This window comes from Megascapheus bottae, chromosome 6 (genome assembly GCF_031878675.1).
Source record: "Megascapheus bottae isolate mThoBot1 chromosome 6, mThoBot2.hap1, whole genome shotgun sequence".
Lineage (NCBI taxonomy): Eukaryota > Metazoa > Chordata > Mammalia > Rodentia > Geomyidae > Megascapheus > Megascapheus bottae.
The window spans coordinates 17,725,265-17,745,913 of record NC_143514.1 but is presented as its reverse complement, the minus strand read 5'-3'; the positions used below and the strand labels follow the sequence as shown (position 1 = coordinate 17,745,913).

General features: G+C 39.2%; 1 protein-coding gene across 2 annotated transcripts in view; it reads left to right on the top strand.

Annotated features, from left to right (window-relative positions):
• The window catches only part of Vav3 (vav guanine nucleotide exchange factor 3), a 337,639-nt gene that overhangs the window by 146,976 nt on the left and 170,014 nt on the right, over window positions 1-20,649 (top strand). For both annotated transcript variants that reach the window (XM_090334297.1, XM_090334298.1), the window contains exons 5-12: window positions 3,336-3,444; window positions 4,830-4,922; window positions 6,232-6,300; window positions 8,280-8,383; window positions 10,817-10,916; window positions 15,841-15,936; window positions 18,309-18,377; window positions 20,323-20,409. In XM_090334297.1, coding sequence (XP_090190423.1) covers window positions 3,336-3,444; window positions 4,830-4,922; window positions 6,232-6,300; window positions 8,280-8,383; window positions 10,817-10,916; window positions 15,841-15,936; window positions 18,309-18,377; window positions 20,323-20,409 — 727 coding nt within the window. The remainder of the gene's footprint in view (window positions 1-3,335; window positions 3,445-4,829; window positions 4,923-6,231; window positions 6,301-8,279; window positions 8,384-10,816; window positions 10,917-15,840; window positions 15,937-18,308; window positions 18,378-20,322; window positions 20,410-20,649) is intronic.

Below are 20,649 nucleotides of genomic sequence, written 5' to 3'. Positions count from 1 at the left end.
TGCTCAGTAAAAGAGCAGGAGAGGCGAGTCCGGTCCAGATCCAGGGGGACCAGGGGCCAGCTGTGCCTTCTAGAAGAAATGGCCTTGAAGTATTTTTTCAAGTAGCTATTAAGAGTAGCTTCTTGGGCCAGTAGTAGGGCTTGAACTCCAGATCTGGAACCTTTCACATAGCAATTTTTTGTTCAAGACTGGCGCTCTCCCTCTTAAGCTACATCTCTACTTCCAAGAGTAGTTTTTCTTACCTTTTCATAAACCCTTAAGCGCTCACTGACATAAGACAACATGGATGCGGATTCATTCATTCAATTGGCTACTGTCATTAGAAGGTGACTGGAAAAATACTGGATTTTTTCAAGTATTAGGAAGAAGATATTATTTCTAGTGCCCTGATAATGTTCTTTATAAAACACCAGTGATGGTTACCTCTACCTATGGACTTTAAAGGCCTCTCCCCTTGTGATCTGCTCACCCATGTTTGTAGAGAGGCCTTGTGCTGGGAATGTGGTGTTGGAAGTCAGAGACAGGATCACTGGGGTTGAGAGCCAGAGAATGGACTTCACAGACCATTTTCCTTCCCAGCCCACCCAATCCCATCACTATAAGTCCTCCACGATTTTCTTACCATACCTTGTTGTCCTTCTGTGTGACTGTACAACCCTACTTAACTACCTCTACTGTTCCAGAGCCTGCTTAATAAACCCTCTACATAGAACCTCTGGAAATGCTAATATGACCTGCCATCAACTTGAGTTTCCAAAGGAGAAATAATGTCCAAGTGCTCCTCGAGACACCTTTCTTTTCTTTTCTCTCTCTCTCTCTCTCTCCTTTCTCTCTCTTTTTCCTTCCTTCCTTCCTTCCTTCCTTCCTTCCTTCTCCTTCCTTCTTTCTTTCTTTCTTTCTTTTTTTCTTTCATCAGTTGGTTGTAGGGCTTGAATTTAGGACCTGTTTATTGCTCCTGAGGTCTTTTTACTCAAAGCTAGTGCTCTACCATTTTGGGCCACAGCTCCATCTGGTTCTCTGAAGATCAGAGTCTCATGGCCTTTCCTTCCCGGGTTGGCCTTGAACCATGATCCTTAGATTTCAGCCTCCTAAGTAGCTAGGATTACAAGCACAAGCCATTGGTGGCCGGCTCAAGGTAATACCTTAAGTCTCTGTGTCCGTCTTAGTTGTCTTTACCCTACGTACAACTGTCAAATTTTTACAGTGCCACTGATTTCTTCCTGTTTCTTTCCCCTTCAGACTATCCCTGTTGATTCCCACATGGCCAGGGTAAGGCTTAGTCCTTGATAGTCAACTTAGCAAAGCCACACGAATGAGGGCACCAGGCTCTTCTCACTCTTCCTTTGCACGTGTAAATGTTCTTTAGAGTCCTTATGATCCATCTATCCTCATTCAATCTGGCTGTGTGTCACACCTGTTGATCTAGTTCTGCATGAGTAGAGATTTTACCTGTTTTGTCTGCACTCCTATTTCCTGTGTATCTCACAGGAAGCAGACTTGTAAACCCTCCCTGCCTTCTTCAGAATTATTTTTGCTCTGCTTTTATTCTTTACTCATCTCTCTTGTATATTCAAAATTAAATGTTCATGGGCTATTCTCCATGCCTCCAAATGAGAGAATTCTTGCTCCTGCATTCTGAACACAGGAGAGTGTGGAACTCACTTAAGATTTAGAAAATGACTGTTGGTTAGATGGATGGTGGGGTGGGAAAGTGGGTGGGCCAGTAACTCTGAAATGAGTCTTTCTCAGAGCAGACTTTTCCAAAGCTTCTATTAACCACCACATCTTTCTCCTTAATGCACTTTTCTTTTCTCTGGGTGTTTGACAGTTCATTCTTCTCAAATACCTTCAAATAATCATTGGTGACAAACAATCCTGTAACCCACTTTGAACCATGTCCCAAGTTACGGAGTGTTATTTACAGTTACACTGTTTTTACTTTTGTTATGGCAGTCTAACGTTTTGTCTGCTTAGGTGCAGGAAAAGTGCTCAGTGAAGTTGATTTTTTTGTTGTTGTTGTTCAGAGACACTCATGTTTCTTTCCAACATGTCGGTAGGTTGATTCTCTTCTCTGGAATTATTAGTTAGTAGAAGGCATATACAGAAAGCTTGAGCTTTGTTCTTAAGGAGAAATGTAGGGTTGTAGCACAGTATACAGTGGAGGAAGGGGAGATTGAGATGTTGACTGAGTGGGTGAGGAGCTAGAGAAGAGGCCTGGGTCATTTAAGGAAGCTTGAAAAATAGGGATTATGTTCATCTACCACAAGGCCAGAAGAAAGACACAACTGGTTTTAAAACAGACTTTTTTTTATGTTTTTAAGGGTCCTTCCCTTTTGGTCTTTGAAACAAAATGCAAAAAGAAAACCCCAAAACCAAAAAAACAAAGTAGAGTATGGGTGTTGGAGGAAGACCTTGAAGGAGCATGATTTGAAAGTCAGTAGATACTGATATTGGTAACAACCTCACAGTAATTAATGCTGTACAATGACTATTCTATGTAACAACATAGATGGATGGATGCATCCATTCACTCATTCATTCATTCATTCATTCATTCAGTGTCTGTACTGGGGCTTGAACTCAAGGCCTTGTGTCCTTGCTTGACTTTTTTCCACTCAAAGTTGGTGCTCTGCCACTTGAGCTTCACTTCCATTTCTAGCTTTTCATTGGTTAATTAGATATCAGTGTCTCATTGATTTTTTCTGCTCCATCTGGCTTCAAAACTCAATTCTCAGCCTCCTTAGTAGCTAGGATGATGGAGATGCACCAGGGTGCCCAGCTAAAAATATTTTAGATGTTTCCTAACTGTCTTTCCTTATCCACATCATACCCATTGATATGGATGGTGATGGTTAGAGGTAGTGGGTCGCAGTGTGAAAAAGTGATTAAAACACTCACAGTTGTGAAAGGACTTGGTTTTAACCTGTGGCTTTGCCACTCACTAGCTGTGTGATCTTGGATAAATCAACCATTTGATCTCACAACTTCTCATCGTTTTAGTAGTACAAAATAGCAACGCAATTAATGCTGGAGGAATTAGGTTAGAGAAAGGTCTACAGATGAATCATTTATGAGTTTCTACAAAGGTAAATAACTAGAAAGTGTTGATTACCATTGCTGTGTGTGTTGAGATCTGTGGTTTGGGGACAGAGACGGCGAGGAAGCCTTTTAGCTCTTCATACAGTGCCATTCTTCTTCACTCTCTGGTTGTTCTGCAGCAATTAGGGGAGGAGAAATATCAGTCTCCTCTCTTTAAAAACCTAGCGGACTATTTTACTTCGCTGCATTTACTATGAGACAGCAAGTAACATTACATGTTGTGTTCTTTGTTTCAGTGAAACCCGAGTGGCAGATGAGGAAGATCTCTATGACTGTGTTTATGGAGAAGATGAGGGGGGAGAAGTGTATGAAGACTTAATGAAGGCAGAGGAACCGCACCAGGCTGTATGACTTTCACTTGTTCTTTTTTTCCCATTAACGTATTATAATTGTAAAGGTGATAGACAGAAGGATTACAGTTATATAAGTCAGGGAAAGAGGACGTTTGGTTTTGGACAATGCCCCCCCCCCCCACTTCCCTTGCTCTTTCCCAGTTTTCCCTCCCATCTCCACCCGCTAGTTGGATAGTTCATTTCCAGCATTGTGTCTACTGAACACCACGTTTACTTGTTCCTAAAGTGACTCTGGGTATTTTATTAGCAAAGTGATGTCTCCAAAGGTTTTTTTCACCTCACTGTTATACTTTTTCATTTACTTTTTTGTTGCTCATAACTTTCCTGTGACTGGCTTTTGTGTCTGGAGATATGAGCATGATATTTTATAGTCAAAAACAACCATACACCGGGTGGCTCATGCCTGTAATCCTAGCTATTCAGGAGGCTGAGATCTGAGGATCAAGGTCCAAAGCCAGCCTTGGCACTAAAGACTGTGAGACTCTTATCTCCAATGAACTACTAGAAAACACACCACAGCACCACTTCCAGTTTTCTGGTTCCAGTTTTCTGGTGCTGAGATAAGGGTCTTAGTCTTTAGTGCCCGGGATGGCTTTGAACTATGATCCTCAGATCTCAGCCTCCTGAGTAGCTAGAATTACAGATGTGAGCCACTGGTGCCCAGGATATTTTTTAAGGGAAAAATGTCTGTATTCAGAAACTTTACTATCTTACTTATTTAATTAATTACTTAGGCAGTCCTGAGGTTTGAACTCAGGGGCCTCATGCTTGCTAGAGAGATTTTCCTACTGCTGAGACTCACTTCCACCCCTTTTTAGTGGTAGCTATTTTTGAAATAGAGTCCTTGTTTCCTGCTTGGGCATGTACACAGACTATTATCCACCTATTTTAGACTTTGCATCACAGCTGGGACATCAGGCACATGCCATCATGCCCACTTCCTTGTGCTGCCTGAGGATGCCTGGGTCTTTTGATCATAACTGATCTCAGCTTCCCATAGAACTAGAATGACAGGCATGTACCACCACACCCAGCTATGGATTGAGAAGGAGGTCTTAGAAACTCTTCTGACTGGGCTGGCCTTTGATCTCAGATTCTGATGCTCTTAGCTTCCAAATTGCTAGAATTCCAGGCGTGATTTAGTATCCCCCGATGGAAGCATTTTCTTAATCACCTAAATCTTCTTTCTGATTACATTGTTCAAATTTATGAAAACTGCAAAGATACGGTACACATGTATTTAAGGATACCTTTCAGTTAGCCTATTTTTATTCCAGTGGAAAATTTAAGACAAGCAATGGTTGTGTTCTCTTGATATTACCAGATAGATTGACATATGGATTTGATTAAGTCTTTTTATTTCTATCCTAACTGCAGAAGTGTCCAGAAAATGATATACGGAGTTGTTGCATAGCAGAAATTAAGCAGACAGAAGAAAAATATACAGAAACTTTGGAATCAATAGAAAAAGTAAGTCATCCCTACGTACTTATATAATTAATACACTCTACTCCTTGTTTCTGCTGTGTGAAGTGATTCTAATTTTTTAAGAACTTGGCATTTAAAAGAATGGGAAGACAGCTACCACATGGTCTCATGTGTAGATCGATTTTTTTGGTGCCAGTACTGGATTTTGAACCATACATTTGCTTAGCTTTTTTGCTTAAGGCTGACCCTCTACTACTGGAGCCACACTTGCATTTCTGTCTTTTTTGCTGGTTAAGTAGAGATAATAATCTCTTGAGTTTATCTTCCTGGGCTGGCTTTGAACTGGGATCTTCAGATCTCTGCTGTCTAAGCAGTTAGGATTGCAGGTGTGAGCCACTGGTACTGACTATAGGCGTGTGTGTGTGTGTGTGTGTGTGTGTGTGTGTGTGCGCGCGTGTGCGCGCGCGCGTGTGTGGTTATTTTCAGATTGTGATCTTGGTTTATGACCTGGGCCAGCCTGGGCTAGCGTTTCTTCTACTTGTTTCTTGTTGTTTCTGGGGATGACAGGAGTGTGCTACTGTGTCCAGCTCTTGTGGGTCCTCCATGGCTGGGATGGCAGGTGCATACGCCTTGTCCATCTATTGGATGAGATGTGTTCTGTAAAACAATAACAAAAACATTTATGCTCAAGTTGGGCTTAACTATCATCCCCTGATCTCCACTAACAAAATATTGAAATGTAAGAGTGAACCAATTCAGCAGTGAAACCCAATAGATACTATGTTGCAAATGAATTATACTGTTTGGGGAAGGGGGTACAATGTACTCATTACTTGACTTACCTAAAAATTAAAAACATTGAAATTCGGAAGGGATGAAGGGAAAGGGTGTGTAAATCACATAAACATATCGTTGATCTCAAGAGTCTACAATGTCTTTAAAGCCCTTGAGGGATGTTTTCCAAATCTCCAAATGTATCTCCAGAAATTTTGTGTGCTTTACTAATTTGGCCTATAGTCAGACTCCCTTCCTCTATATCTCCCTCCCTCCCCCATCTTCCCTTTTTGCTGTCCATACTTCCTTTCTTCCTTGCCTCCCTCCCTGTCTCTGTCCATGCCTCCTTCTCCTCCTTCTTTAAATTTGATTTCATATTTTAAACAATTAGCTTATGTTTATATCCATCTTCAATTATAAAATCCTTAAGACAGAGAAAATAGTTCCTACTGTTTTTGTATTTATAATACTGGTAAACAGTTGGCTTCAGTAAAATACTTGTTATTTGTTGCTGAAGAAAAAGATCATAGTCAATCAAGTTATGCTTCATTGTTATTTCCCTCTTCTCTCCTGATAGTATTTCATGGCACCCTTAAAACGGTTTCTGACAGCCACGGAATTTGATTCAGTCTTCATCAACATTCCTGTGAGTAAGCATACCTTATAGCAACATTTGTGATGTGCTTCTATAAAATCCTCAGTTGCTTAATGGGTTACAGATTCTTATTTGAGCACTCTCTTGGATTCTTCAAGGATCTGGACCCTCTTTTTCCTTCACCAGGTCTTCTAACCCTTTTCCTTGAAACAGAGATTCATTATCTCTTTAACCAAAAACCAGTAGAAAGGAACACAGAACACACATGAATAAGTAGGATTATAGCTTAGCCAGAGCTTGCTGCCACGAAGAGTCCATCTAAATTAGCTAATCCTTGGTGCTGGCTGTCTGTTTTCTTTCTTTAGCCTCTGGGATACCTATTACTTCTCTCTGTTTACCAGTTCCCTTGGCTTCCGCTCTTTTGGGTTACTGTTCTATCTGTCCTCGCGTTTCTGATACATTACTTCCTTGTCATTGAACAGACTATTTTAATGGTAACATGATTTTTCTTTTCATTTAAGTGAAGCATTTTGAATTTATGTCACTTTTTAATCTTACAGCCTTGAAATTTGTCAGGAAATATAGAATCAAGCCATGTGTTGTGCCAAAATAAAGTATTGCTACTCAAGATTCAAGTGGTTAGGTCTCTAAAACTGACTTTACTTTGTATATGTACACATATATGTAAACACACATATGTAAGAGCTTCATATACATGATTTCTTGGGTCACCTGAAAACGTCCCTTTTATTTTGATTCTATTAGGTTTTGTGTTGCAGATATATTTATGCAGGTTGTCCCTATCTCTGGTTTGGGCCAGAGCAAGTCATTTTCATTGTAATATTTAGAATGTATTTATACTCTGAGATGAAGGTGTACCATAAAGCAAACTATGCATTCTAGGAAATAGGCATCTTGAACCCTTTAGGGGTGTCACTTTACTTTATTTGACAGTCTTTACTTCTTACACTGTTGTCCATGATCCTCAACAAAGCATCGTGGTCATGAGTCAGGCATGTTTGTGATCCTAGCTACTCAGGAGGCTGAGATCTAAGAACCATGGTGCAAAGGCAACCTAGGCAGTGAGTTCTGTGAGACTTTGTCCACGACCAACTAAGAAAAAGCTGGAAATGGAATTTTGGATAAAGTGGTAATGCACTAACTTTGAGTGAAAAAGCTAAGGGCCAGTGCTCAGTCCCTGAATCCAATCCCCAATACCAGTACAAAACCAAAATGATCAGATCAACATGCTCACATGTCATTTTCACCTTACTAAGGAAAGGTCATATTGTGGGGTCTTCTGTGGTCCAGGGTACATAGGAAGAGATAATGGAGAGCTGGTACCTTGATCTGAACTTTTTTTACTTCCTGTCTGTATTTACAGGCTGTTGAAAATTACTGGCTTCTCAGGAACACAGTTTAAGTCTGACTTTTGAGTTGCCATAGTAAACTATCTAGTATAATTTATCAGCTTCTTATTTATATCATTAGTTGTCTGGTTTCAAGTAATTTAGTCTGATTATTATTAGCTTAGTACCAGGGAATTGCTAATTGACCAAAGTACAAGTCTACATTTCTATGCTCTAAGCACATGAATCATTGCTTGATTTTTGTCAATAAACGATTAACCACATGGGTAGTTTCATTTAAAGAATTTACAGTAATTACAAAATGGAAAAAGCTGTATGAATTTTATACAACAAATAAATGATCCTTTAGTAACTAGTGAAATAACTTTTCTTCTCATAGGAACTGATATTTTTATTCAGATAAAAAAGTACAAATTCCCATACACATAACTCTTTCCCTTTCTTGCTATGTCCATGTGCCATCCCTCTTCTCCCTCCTCTCCCTTTCTATCCTCTCCCCCCAACTCCTTCCTTGTCGGCATCTCCTCCTCTCCTCTCTTCATCAGGTATTATATATTCAGTACATCTACTCCTATATGTCTAGCAACAATAGCTATTCTGGGTTTGACATCAGATTTTTTGGTTCTGACTCTCTTCTTTCACATTGTTTTCTTTTCTAAGGAACTTGTAAAAGTTCATCGGAACTTAATGCAAGAGATTCGTGATTCCATTGCAAATAAGAACGACCAGAATTTATATCAAGTTTTCATTAACTACAAAGAAAGGTAACATTCCCAGTTATAGGTGGTGGGTATTCGTTTGGAATTACAGTGAAGGCTAGTGTTAAAGGGACTTATAAAAAGCTATTTCTGCTGTATTACAATCCTACCTGAACAGGGGTTCAGCCTGACCTTTATATGTGTAGGTGTATTTTAAAATATATAGCATCATATTATTTGCATTGCTAATCAAAAGGCTAAGGTTCTTTCTCAGGCCTTGTCACTGCTGTGCATCACTAAATCATGTTAACTTCCATGTGGAAGTGTTGGAGATAGATTAGCTGGAGCCTAATACTCTTTTTAAATGTTTATAGTTTATGATCCTCTATATTGGAACATTACATTCGCAGTCAAAAGTTTTGCTTTCTAGATTGAAATTCTCTCCTGAACCAGGCACCTGTGGCTCACCCTTATAATCCTAACTACTCAGGCTGAGATCTGAGGATCACAGTTCAAAGCCAGACCAGGAAGGAAAATCCATAAGACTCTTGATCACCAAATAACGACACACAAAAAGCCCAAAGTAGCCGGGCATGGTGGCTCACACCTGTAATCCTAGCTACTCAGGAAGCTGAGATCTGAGGATTGAGGTTTAAAGCCAGCCCAAGAACTAAAGTCAGTGGGACTCTTATCTCCAATTAACCATGTAGAAAGCAAAAATAGTGCTGTGGCTCCAAGGGTAGGGTGGTAGCCTTGAGCTGAAGAGCTCAGGGACAACGCCCAGGCCCACAGTTCAAGCTCTATGACAGACCCCCCCTCCCAAAAAAGCCTAAAATGGAGCTGTGTCTCCATTGGTCAAGCCCTAACTTTGAATGATAAAAGCAAGGGATAGTAGCCAGGCCCCGAGTTCAAGCCCCAGTACGAGCATACGTTCCAAATATCTGTCTGTCTGTCTATCGATCAATCTATCTATCTTCTATATATGATCTCTATTTGATATGTATATTTAGATAAATATATATCTAAGTGACTCAGATGAATTGGTGGATCAAGAAAATGTGCTTAGAATATAATACCCTCTCATTGCAAGCTATACATTCTCAAGCAGTAAGAAGTTGCTTATGAATTGCTTCATGTTAACTTACAGATAAATATTAACATTTTATTAGTAATTTCCCCTGGTAGAGAATGAAAAGAAATCATAAATCAAATGGCCTTATGCAAAGTGTCTGCGTTGCAGATGTGTTGCTAGATGGGCTCAGATTCCATGCAGCACAAACAGGTGTCTGCACCTTACAGCTTAGGCTTCTCATGCATGCTTGCTAGATGATTTGTATTCCTTAATTAAAAGCTAATAAGGAATAAGAGCTTATTAATGAGTGGAGACCTAGTAAGTACAATAAAATTACAGTAAAAAAAATAAAACTGCTGCTGATGAATCAAGAGTAAAAAGTTTATCTCTCGGGCCAGGCACCAATGCCTACAGTCCTAGCTAATTTGGAGGCTGAGATCTGAGAATTGTAGTTTATAGCCAGCCTAGGCAAGAAGGCCAGTGAGATGCTTATCTCAGTTAATCACCACAAAGCTAGAAGTGGAGTTATGGCTCAAGTGGTAGAACACTAGCCTTGAGCAAAGATGCACAGAGACAGCACCCAGACCCTGAGTTCAGGCCCTAGAAATGGCACAAAGAAATGAAAAAGTATACTTATTGGTAGAGTGCCTGCCTATCAAACCCAAGGCCCTGATGCCAGTATAGTATGCAAGCACACATGAGCATACACACACACACACACACACACACACACACACACACACACACACACACACACACACACACACACATTACTCTCTCATAGCAACTTAAAAATAATATGTAAGGGGGCCGGGAGTTTGGCCTAGTGATAGAGTGCTTGCCTAGCATGCATTAAGACCAGGTTCAATTCCACAGTACCATATATATAGAAAAGAGCTAGAAGTGGTGCTGAGGCTCAAGGGTAGAGCTCTAGCCTTGAGAAAGTCCAAGGATAGTGCTCAGACCCTAAGCTCAAGCCCAGGACTGGCAAAAAAAAAATATACATGTGTGTATATTTAAATGATGTATGTTATTTTAGTAATGCATTCTATATTATGAATAATGCATTCACAATATAGTATTTGTTATATATAATATATTTAATATTATATAATTTATAGTTATTATATATTTGAATATAACATGATAATCAAGCAGTATATGTGTAAACAACTAGCAGTTATTGAACTGGTTTATAAATTTTACCTGATATAAAAGTGCATGCGATTCATTCCATTTTGGTACTAAAAATGAATCTTTTATTACTGTGTGAGTGACTGTCATTCTACAATGGTGTATAGGGTGTGCGCTGCTGTGCTTGGTTCTAAGTATGGTTTTAAAACAAAGTAAATTCTGCTTCTTTCTACCACTGCTTCGTTGTTTCTTTTGACCTCATGGGTTTCTCCCCTTGTCTTTCTCTCCACCAGGCTTGTTATTTACGGGCAGTACTGCAGCGGAGTGGAGTCAGCCATTTCTAATTTGGACTCTATTTCTAAGACAAAAGAAGATGTCAAACTAAAATTAGAGGTGCCTGTTGATTTTTCCATTTATGACCTAAAGTAAAACAGAAAGCAACATCTTTGTGCTGAATGGAACCGTATTATTTCACCACCCAGAGGATTCTAAAATAACCTATATAGTAGTCATAATAATAGCGGCAAGTCTAGTTGAAAACTATCCTGTCTGTCTGTCTATCTATCTATCTATCTATCATCTGTCTATCTAATATATTGAAATATATGTGAGAGATATGATATATATGATATATATGTGATTATTTATATGAGGTATGAAAAGGACATGGTAAAATGAGACAGACAGCCTTATGACAGCTTAATGAAATAAAGCTATAGTTAGATTTCTGTGTGATAAGTTTTGCATGAGAGGTCTCTATGTATAAGATTGAGGAATCATTTCTGTGGGGGTAGATCAATGGACTTATTTTCCTCTTTAATCACCTCCTTCCTTCCTTTTCACCAGGAGTTGCACAAAAGGGTTTCAATTCAACATGTCAATTTATGAGTAAAGCACATCTTGACCAGTGTCATCCCTTCCATCACTGTTCCCATCATCTCATTTATGGGACTATTTTTACTTATAGCTGGTGCTATACCAGTTGAGCCTTGATTCCAGTCCTTGGGCTTAAACTCAAGAACTTGATTCTGTACTTGAGTGTTTTTGCTCAAGGATAGCACTCTATGACTTCTACTAAAGCTCCACTTGGGGTTTTTGTTTGGTAGTTAATTGGAGATAGTCTCACGGACTTTCCTTCCTGGGCCTGCTTTGAACTGTGATCCTTAGATCTCAGTCTCCTGAGTAGCTAGGATTATAGGTATGAGCCACTGGTGCATGGCCAATTTTGGCTTTTTGCTGTTTAATCGGAGATAAGTCTCAATCGCTTATCTTCTGGTGGGTCTTTGCACAGCTATCCTCAGGTTTCATCCTTTTGAATAGCTAGGATCACAGGTATGAGCTACAAGAACCCAGAACATTTTTCTTTTCTACTTTTATTTTTAGTTCAGCAGTGAAGGTAGGTGACACCAGGGAAGAGAGGTGATTCGCAGGTCAGAGCCCTCTTATTGTTTTGGCATAGTGGACGTGAATTCCTGACTCCCCTCTCCCACAAATTTATAGAGTAGTAGGTAATCAGACAGTATTAACTTTCATCATTTTATTTAAACCTCTTGTTTTCTCTTGGTAACATTGACCTTAAGGCTGAAACTAGTTTCGCTGCCACTCAATAACATCCTACAATAATATTAGTGTGTTTCTTATTCCTCTTTAGGAAATAGAATATAATGCAACAAGTAAATAAAAGTTTACAGCTCATTCAACTAGCTTTTAATAGAGCAGTCACTAGAGGAGTTTTAAAATAAACATATAGAATTGTGGTTCAAGATGGCAGTCAACAAGTTGTTACTGGAACCCCCATGAGGCTTCAGCCTGGTTGAATGTGCTTTATGTTCTCAGAGTCATGGCCCCAGGTTCTGCACATGCTCAGTATAAGCACTGGGTAAGAGGGGGCCTCAGGCTGGATTTGAAAGGCTCAGGGTGTGTGATGCCAGTTGTCCATGCCTTAGCTTAAAAGCCCCATTTCAGGCCGGTATCCCATTTTGTAATGAGAGCCTGTGACCCTTCCACAGGGCCTGCAGGCAGCCCCAGTGGAATGGCAGGAGTCTGCCTGTTCTTGTCTCTCTACCTTCTTCCAGACTTTCAGGAAGATTTTATGGTTAATTTTATTTTTGCTGATTTCCTTTTCTATTTTGGAAGCAGTAGGATAGAAAAACGGGTGGTGATCTTTTTATTTTGCCTTTTATCTTCACGTAACCACCAAAAAGCTGGAAATGGAGTGATGTCTCATATGGGAGAGCACTAGCTTTGAGAGAGTCAGAGGATAGCATCCAAGCTCTGAGTTCAAGCTAGTATTGGTCCATTTTATTGAGCCTGGCTGTTTCCTTTCTTTTGGTTTTCAATGGATTTAGGCTAAGTGTGTCACAGAATGTTCCTGAAGAATTGTTTCTACCAATTATTAATTTTCAGTGCCAGTGAGCATTTTATACCCCCATTAAATAACACTACTAAGGCTAATGATTTTATATCTCAAATTTAGAACTTAAAGGAATTCAATTTTCCCTCTAACAAATGTCAAACTAACTAGTTATGCACTTACAAATCACTGTTGTGATTTCTGTGCACTTACAAAATGATTTGTAAGTGCATAGCTTTCTATTCCTCACAGAAATTTTCTGTTTCTGTTAGGATGACCTGATATAGGAAGTGTCAGCCACAGTCTTGATACCCAGCTTTAAATGGCAGTAGGAGTGATATGATTATGAATAATGATCACAGTGATATTTCCATTTATTATGGTAATAGTGGTTTGGACTATTTGAAGCCCAGGATCAAGAACACTGTGTAATCTGTAGAAGCAAGAAATCCGTTGAGCCTGGCACTAGTGAGTAACTCACACCTATAATCTTGGCTACTCAGGAAACTAAGATATGAGGTTTGTTGTTCAAAACCAGCCTCCCTGGGAAAGTTGTGAGACTCTGATCTCTGATAAACTACCAAAACAACCACAAGTGATGCTGTGTCTCAAATGGTAGAGTGCTAGTCTTGAGCAAAAGAAGCTTAGTGATAGTGACCAGGCCCGGAATTCAAGCCCTAGGACTGACAACAACAACAACAACAGAAAAGAAATTGGTTGAAATTGTGCCTTCTGGTCAACTGTGGTTTTTGATAAGTCACAAGCTCACATATCAGGATGCTTCCATGACTCTTTTTTTTTTCAGTCCCGGGCTTGAACTCAGGGCCTGAGCACTGTCCTTGGACTTTCTCAAGGCTAGAGCTCTACCACTTGAACCTCAGCACCACTACCATCTCTTTTCTATGTATGTGGTACCAAGGAATCTAACCTGGGTCTTCATCCATGCTAGGCAAGCACTCTACATTAGGCCAAACTCCTGGCCCCCATGATTCTTTTTGCCTAAAATCTGTAGTTAACCATACCCATTAATTGAGTGTCAATGGTCATAGCTCCCGATAACATGTATCTTCTAGTGTGTCAGAAAAGCTAAGTAAGGGTAAAGGGGAAACAAACTTGTGAGCATGAGGATTTTCTTTGCATTTTCACAATTAGTTATAAATTATAATTTTTATTACAATTATTTTATTAACTTCAAGTAGTTCTATAAAGGATTTTCAGTTTAGCATGCCAGTTTATGAGTACAGTGCATCTTGATTAATGTCACCACTTCCACTGTTCTCCCTGCTCACTCTCCCAGCCTCCTGCAACCTCTCAAATCAATCATTACTTTCAGACTTTTTTTTGGTACCTGTGTCAATCCTGGGACTATTATGGCTTGAACTCATGCCTTGAGGGTTGTTCTGTGCTTTTGAGCTCGAGGCTGGTGGGTGCTTTCCCACTTGAACCATAACTCCTCTGGCTTTTTTGTGGTTAATATGAGGTAAGAATCTCACAGACTTTTGCTGCCTGTGCTGGCTTTGAATTACAGTTCTCAAATCTCAGTTTCCTGCCTACCTGAGATTGCAGAAGTGAGCCACCACTGCACAGCATTTACAACTTAAAAAAAATTGTGTATGTTACTTGCACAAAGGGTTTCATTTGGATATTTTCATAATGTATATAATATACTTAAATTAGCAGACATTAATTGCAGGAGGTTTCATTGGTATTTATAGAGAAGGATATAGAATACTTTGACTAAGTTCACCTGAGCACCATTACTTCCTTATCCACATTTCCTGCCATAAGCAATGGGCAATGGCACTAGATTTTAAGATTGCTTACTAATAATAATGTTATATACTTTTTAAAAAAATGACACGTGAAAAATGGGAAAATTGGAAAAGAACTGCCACCTAATGGCTTCAAATTTAGTTTAGAACATTTCAAATTGCCTTCTTCAAAATCATGACTGTCTAAAGAATGAAGAAGTCTAGCCTTTTGTGAAGTAAACTTTTAAGAAGAATGTAATAAGATTAGGAAGATAGATTCTAACACTAAAAAATGTTAAGTAGAGTAGTAGCTATTTGTATTTTAGTCAATCTTCTGTCAAATACTTCATTTCATTCTGTTTAATATATATATTTATTAAAGGAATGCTGGATTGTTAGAGGCTTAAAGACTTGTCTGTGGGGGCAGATATTACAAATAATAATAATTGAGTGACTCCAAGGCATCTGTATATACACAGAGGGAGGAAGAGATAGAAGGATTGAGAAGCGTTTTGATTGGGCTTTTCCTAATTACCTAGACGATTACTGTATGTGTGTGTGGGGGGGAGGAGAGGGAGAAAGGGAGGGAGCACGAGCACGTAGGAGGCTTAAATCAGAGATACATGCTTTTGCTTGGCTCTTTTGCTCAAGAGTGGCACACTACCACTTGAGCCATGCCAGCTTCTTGATGGGTAATTGTGGAGATAAGAGCCTTGTGGATTTTCTACTGCTGCTGATTTCAAACTTTGATCTTCAGATCTCAGCCCCTTGAGTAGCTAGGGTTATAGGTATAGGCCTCATGGGCTTGGCTAGATTACTTCTTACTGAGGGGATGGACTTTTCTAGAGGCTGGAGTGAATGCAGCAAAGGTGGAGACAGGAAGGCTTTGGGTGCTTTCTCGAGTAGTGATGTGGTCCCTGTGTCTGGTCCTGAAGCCCATGGGAAAGGTGGAAGGTAGAGCTGAAAGACCCCAGAGGGTCTTGGTTTGGTGCTACAGAAAATGCTTTTCATTCATAAGTCACAAATCATATTTGATTCATTCCCAGTTGCTTTGAAATATGTTATGGCTTGTTGGTTCTTTAATGGGAAATACTTGATAATATTTAAAGAGCAAAACCATTTATTGTATAGGGGTGCTGCTTTGTGCGCTTTTCTTTCTTGTAGTGAAACCCCTTGAGAAAACTAACAAATTGTTTTAATACCATTTTATTAGGAATGTTCCAAGCGAGCAAATAATGGGAAATTTACTCTTCGAGATCTGCTTGTGGTTCCTATGCAACGCGTCTTAAAGTATCACCTTCTTCTTCAGGTTTGTCACAAAATGGTTTGTAGATATTTCATTTGCCCAGCAATATATTAATGCGGCATCAACTGAAGATTCTCCCTGCACAGAGCCTATTCTCTCTCAGTTATGTATGTTGGTTATGTTTGTATGCATGTGACTGGTACTGGGGGCTTGAACTGAGGGCCTAGACACTGGTCCTAAGCTTTTTTGCTCAAGGCTGGTGCACTACCACTTGATCTGTACCTCCACTTCTGGCTCACTGGAGACAAGAGTGTTACAGACTTTCCTGCCCAGATTGCATTAAAACTTTGACTCAGAGATTTCACCTTCCTGAGTAGCAAGTTTTACAGGTATGAGCCACCAGTGACCATCTGGACACTTAAAAATTTTTGTTTAAATTGTTGATATTATTGCCAAGTATGAAATGTTTAGGTAGCTGGATGATATTTTTTTAATTTTTAAAATCAAGTCTTTTATAGTTAGCATTCTTCTTTTACTAGTATCTTAATACACTTACATTTGGACAGTTGAATCCTGTTAGACACTTTGCATCATAAATAAGCAAAAGAGGATGGTGCTTTGCTTCTGGCTTGCTTTTTTTTATTGTACTACATTGTGGGAATACCACCTTTATTTTGAAGTGATTCTTGTTATAACCTACAAAGCATATTGTTTTCATGGGTAGTTCTCTAATGAGGGTGGAGAATCTTATAAATTTAATTTGATATTTACACCAGGAGTGTCATTAGTTGTGCTCCAAAGAAATGTCTTACTGTATTAGTCTGTCAGCCCTATTAATGCTTGTGAAATGTCATTTAAAAAAGATCTACCTGTACGTGAAATGCAATTTTGAATCTGTAGTGCTTTGTACATCTTTTATATTAAGTTTCTTGAACTGTGGCCACAAAATTATTAGTCATCTCTATTTTTGTTCTACTGAGAAATCAGAAAAAAATTTAAACCCTGATTATTCCTTAAAAATGCATTAAAACACATATGAGAGTGAAACTCAAAGCAACTCAGTCAAATTGGGTTTTATGAACAGGTAATGAGGCGGACTCAGGCAATCAGTTTTCAAGGCATCACGAAACTAGAAACATGTCCAAAATAAGATAATAATTTATTTTGTTACTTCAGTGTACTCAAATATTGATTGGAGAATTTAGAAGGTACAATTTTAACAAAGTCTCTATTTTTAGTCCTTACAAAGTTGTACACAGACTTGAAGAACTATGAAATGCAACTATATATTTTTGAAAATCAGTGAGCTTTTCCTACCATTTTTTCTTGGGTGGTGTTATGTTTTAAATTTCAAGAGTATGTTTAGTTACATGATATTTTAAAATAGTGTACTTTATTTTGGGTATCCTTTATAGATAAAAATTCCAGAAATACTTTTCCCATTTCAAAATAGCAATATTTGGTGACTAGAAATCTGTTGAAGAGATATGATTATACATTTGTACATCTTCTACTTTCCAATATAGTTTTATGTGGAAATTGTTATTATTATTTTGTGCCAGTCCTAGGTTTTGAACTCAGGGCCTGGGTGTTTTAATCCTCAACTTATTTGCTAGCATGCTGCCACTTAAACCTCAGCCCCACTTTCTGCTTATTGGTGGTTACCTGGTAAGAATTTTTTTTTTTGCCAGTCCTGGGTTTGAGCTCAGTGACTGAGCACTGTCCGTGGACTTTCTCAAGGCTAGAGCTCTGCCACTTGAGCCACAGCACCGCTTCTGGCTTTTTTTCTATGTATGTGGTACCAAGGAATCGAACCCCGGTCTTGGTGCATGCTAGGCAAGCACTCTACCACTAGGCTAAACTCCTACTGTTAAGAACAGTAACAGCAATAACAATAAGCAGAGTCATGTCCTTGAAGTGGAGAAGTAGACATGAGAATGAAAATCTCCAGGAAAGTCACGTGTAGCTGGGCACTATTGACTGGTGCTGGTAATTCTTGCTATTTAGAAAGCTCAAGATCTTGGAGGATGGTGATTTAAAGTCACAGAGTGGGCAGGAAAGTCATTGAGACTCAAACAACATAAAAAAGCAGAAAACAGAATTGGAGTCATAGAGCACCAGCTCATCTGAGCAAACAGCAGGAGACTCATGTTTACAAAAAGCAGACAGCCAAGAGGAGTTAAAGGTATGAGTCCATCCCTAATAATATCCAAAAGCAGACAGACAGAGAGGAGTTAAAGGTATGAGTTCATTCTTTTGGCAAGAAGGAAGGACATTGGGGATAGTATCGTCTTTGGGGAGAAAACATTGCCAGGGTGTGGCATGCTTTTTTGATATCTCCTTGGTCTTCTCACAGTTCGAAATTCTTGATGACAATAGAGCATGCCACATTAATACTAATGTCTTATTTTTCACTATGTCAACTTTGCAAATAGGAGCTGGTCAAGCATACCCTGGATCCCGTGGAGAAGGCGAACCTGAAACTGGCCCTTGATGCAATGAAGGTGAGGCTATGCACGCAGTTGCTTTCCATTTATTCCTTTTAATTCTTGCCTGTTTCAGGGGGATTCAAACTGCTTGTACCATGTGATATTTGAATACCTTCTATCATGAGTTTTTTTAATGGGTAGGGAGAGTGTGATAACTTGCAGTGACGTAGGTATCCTTGCACAGACTTAATTGCAAGATGAAAACACATGAGACTACGATGACATGAAACTGTAAGGTTTGCCAAAGGAAACTCCACGCAGTTCAGGAGAAGAGGGTTTATTGCATGAGGAAAGAGCAGACTCCTGCTGCCCAAGATGGAGTCGGGGGAGCAAGAGGACTTAGGGCAGGAAGTGAGTGATTATATAGGGGGAGGGGTATAGACACAGTGGAAATGGATGTGATCTCAGAGGATGGGGAAATACCTCAGTGGGGACCTCCCACTGCCCCCTGGCATGCCAGTTGCCAGGGTTACAGGTGCTGGGCGGGGATTTCCAGGGTGCAGTGGGAGAGAGCCAAGGGAAGAAGTCATTTCTTCCAGTCAGACCTAACAGAGACTATGATGTTTATTAAAAGAATATTTATTTGTGCTAGTTTGTCACCTTTCATAACCAGTGGGAGCGATTCCACAGAATGGTTTATTTCACATTTCTCTCCTGGTACTTAATAGAAAACTATTGCACATATCAGCTGTAGATCAGCTGGTAACTTGAGCAATGCCAATGTTTCCTCATGTGAGGTCCTTGCCAGGCTTGGATGTTGTGTGTAAGTGAATTTATGTTTAGACTTCTTTTTGATTCCAGTTAAGCCTGAGAGTCAAGACTACAGGTAGATAAAAGAAGGGATATTGAATATATTTGAGGACACATAAAACCCCATGTTGAATCAAGATGACTTTGAAAGAAATATTTACTCATCCCTTAAACATAATAAGTTAGTTGTTCTTAAAAAACAAAATGACATTTCCCTGCCCAGAGCCATGCCTAATTGCTTAACTGTGTCTCTTTTCCAGCTTCTCTGTTAGCTCTGCTGTTTAGCTGATCTAAGTACCACTATCAGCACACATCACACAAGTACTTATTCTTACCAAAAAAAGTTTCCTGTCTTTAAAGAAGCCATGTATCTTATCAATCTATAGATAGATAGATAGGTAGATAGATATAGATGGACAGATACACTGTGGAAACTCAAATTTTCGTTAGAGCAAAGTAAGGAATTACTTTTCTGTAGAGCTGTATAGCAGTTGAATTTAAGAGGTCAGAGAAGAAAGGAAAAGAGCTCAGAAAACAGGAAAAATCTGGAGCACAGGAAATAAAAATAGCTAGTTACAGTAGAGGTTTAGCTAATAGTTCCTCAAATAAAAGAGAAGCGATTTTTAAAAAAATGGGTGAAGTCACATGGAGAAACATGACCAGGGCAAGTTTTAGTTGGCTTTAATTCATTTCTATGGGCTGTTCAATTTCTCATCTCTCTTTTATTAACTCTTTGAAAATGAGCTAGGTTGCTTGAGTGTATGCTTTCAGAAATGAAGCAGACACTAACTGTTGCAGAAGACAATCTTGGCATCACTTGGAATTACTTCTTTTCACTAATACTTCTTTATTGCCCTTGATATAATCTGAGTAAAAATACAAGCCTCTCAAGGCCAGATATTAATATGCTTGCAAAGCAGCCTATTTTGTTTATTTGGAGATTTTTAAAGACACCACCATCCTTCTCCTTTTCGGAGTGGGGGAAATAAATGACAACTTTTCAGCTTTCCCAGCTGTATCCCTGACATCTGAAAATTGTCTTTGAGATGCAGCTTTGATTGACTGGGTGTTCACTTCATTATGGTTGAAAAGTTATGGTGCTTGATTTCCTTATTAAGGGAAGGGATGCTGTGTTTTCTTTCAAAGCCGTTTGCATCTCTTCTCTAATCTTAGTGTGCCTTCTTTTTGTCCCTTTCTCTTTATTCTTTAGGACTTGGCACAATATGTGAACGAAGTGAAAAGAGATAATGAGACCCTTCGTGAAATTAAACAGTTTCAGCTATCTATAGAAAATTTGGTATGTAATTATTCTTCTATATAGCTTCTTCTCACCCCAACTTGGTAGATATTCTAAGACCCATTGTTGAAGAGATAGTTTACCTTTGAGTTTCTTCTGCACAAAAGTTTTTCTTTTTTCCTCTCCTGATTACTTTATTTGCCAGCAGTTACACAGATACCCAATGGTAACTATGACTTGACTTTTCACAGGCAGGGCTTTCCAGCCTTTGCCTGTGTCCCTTTGTGAGTTATACATTAC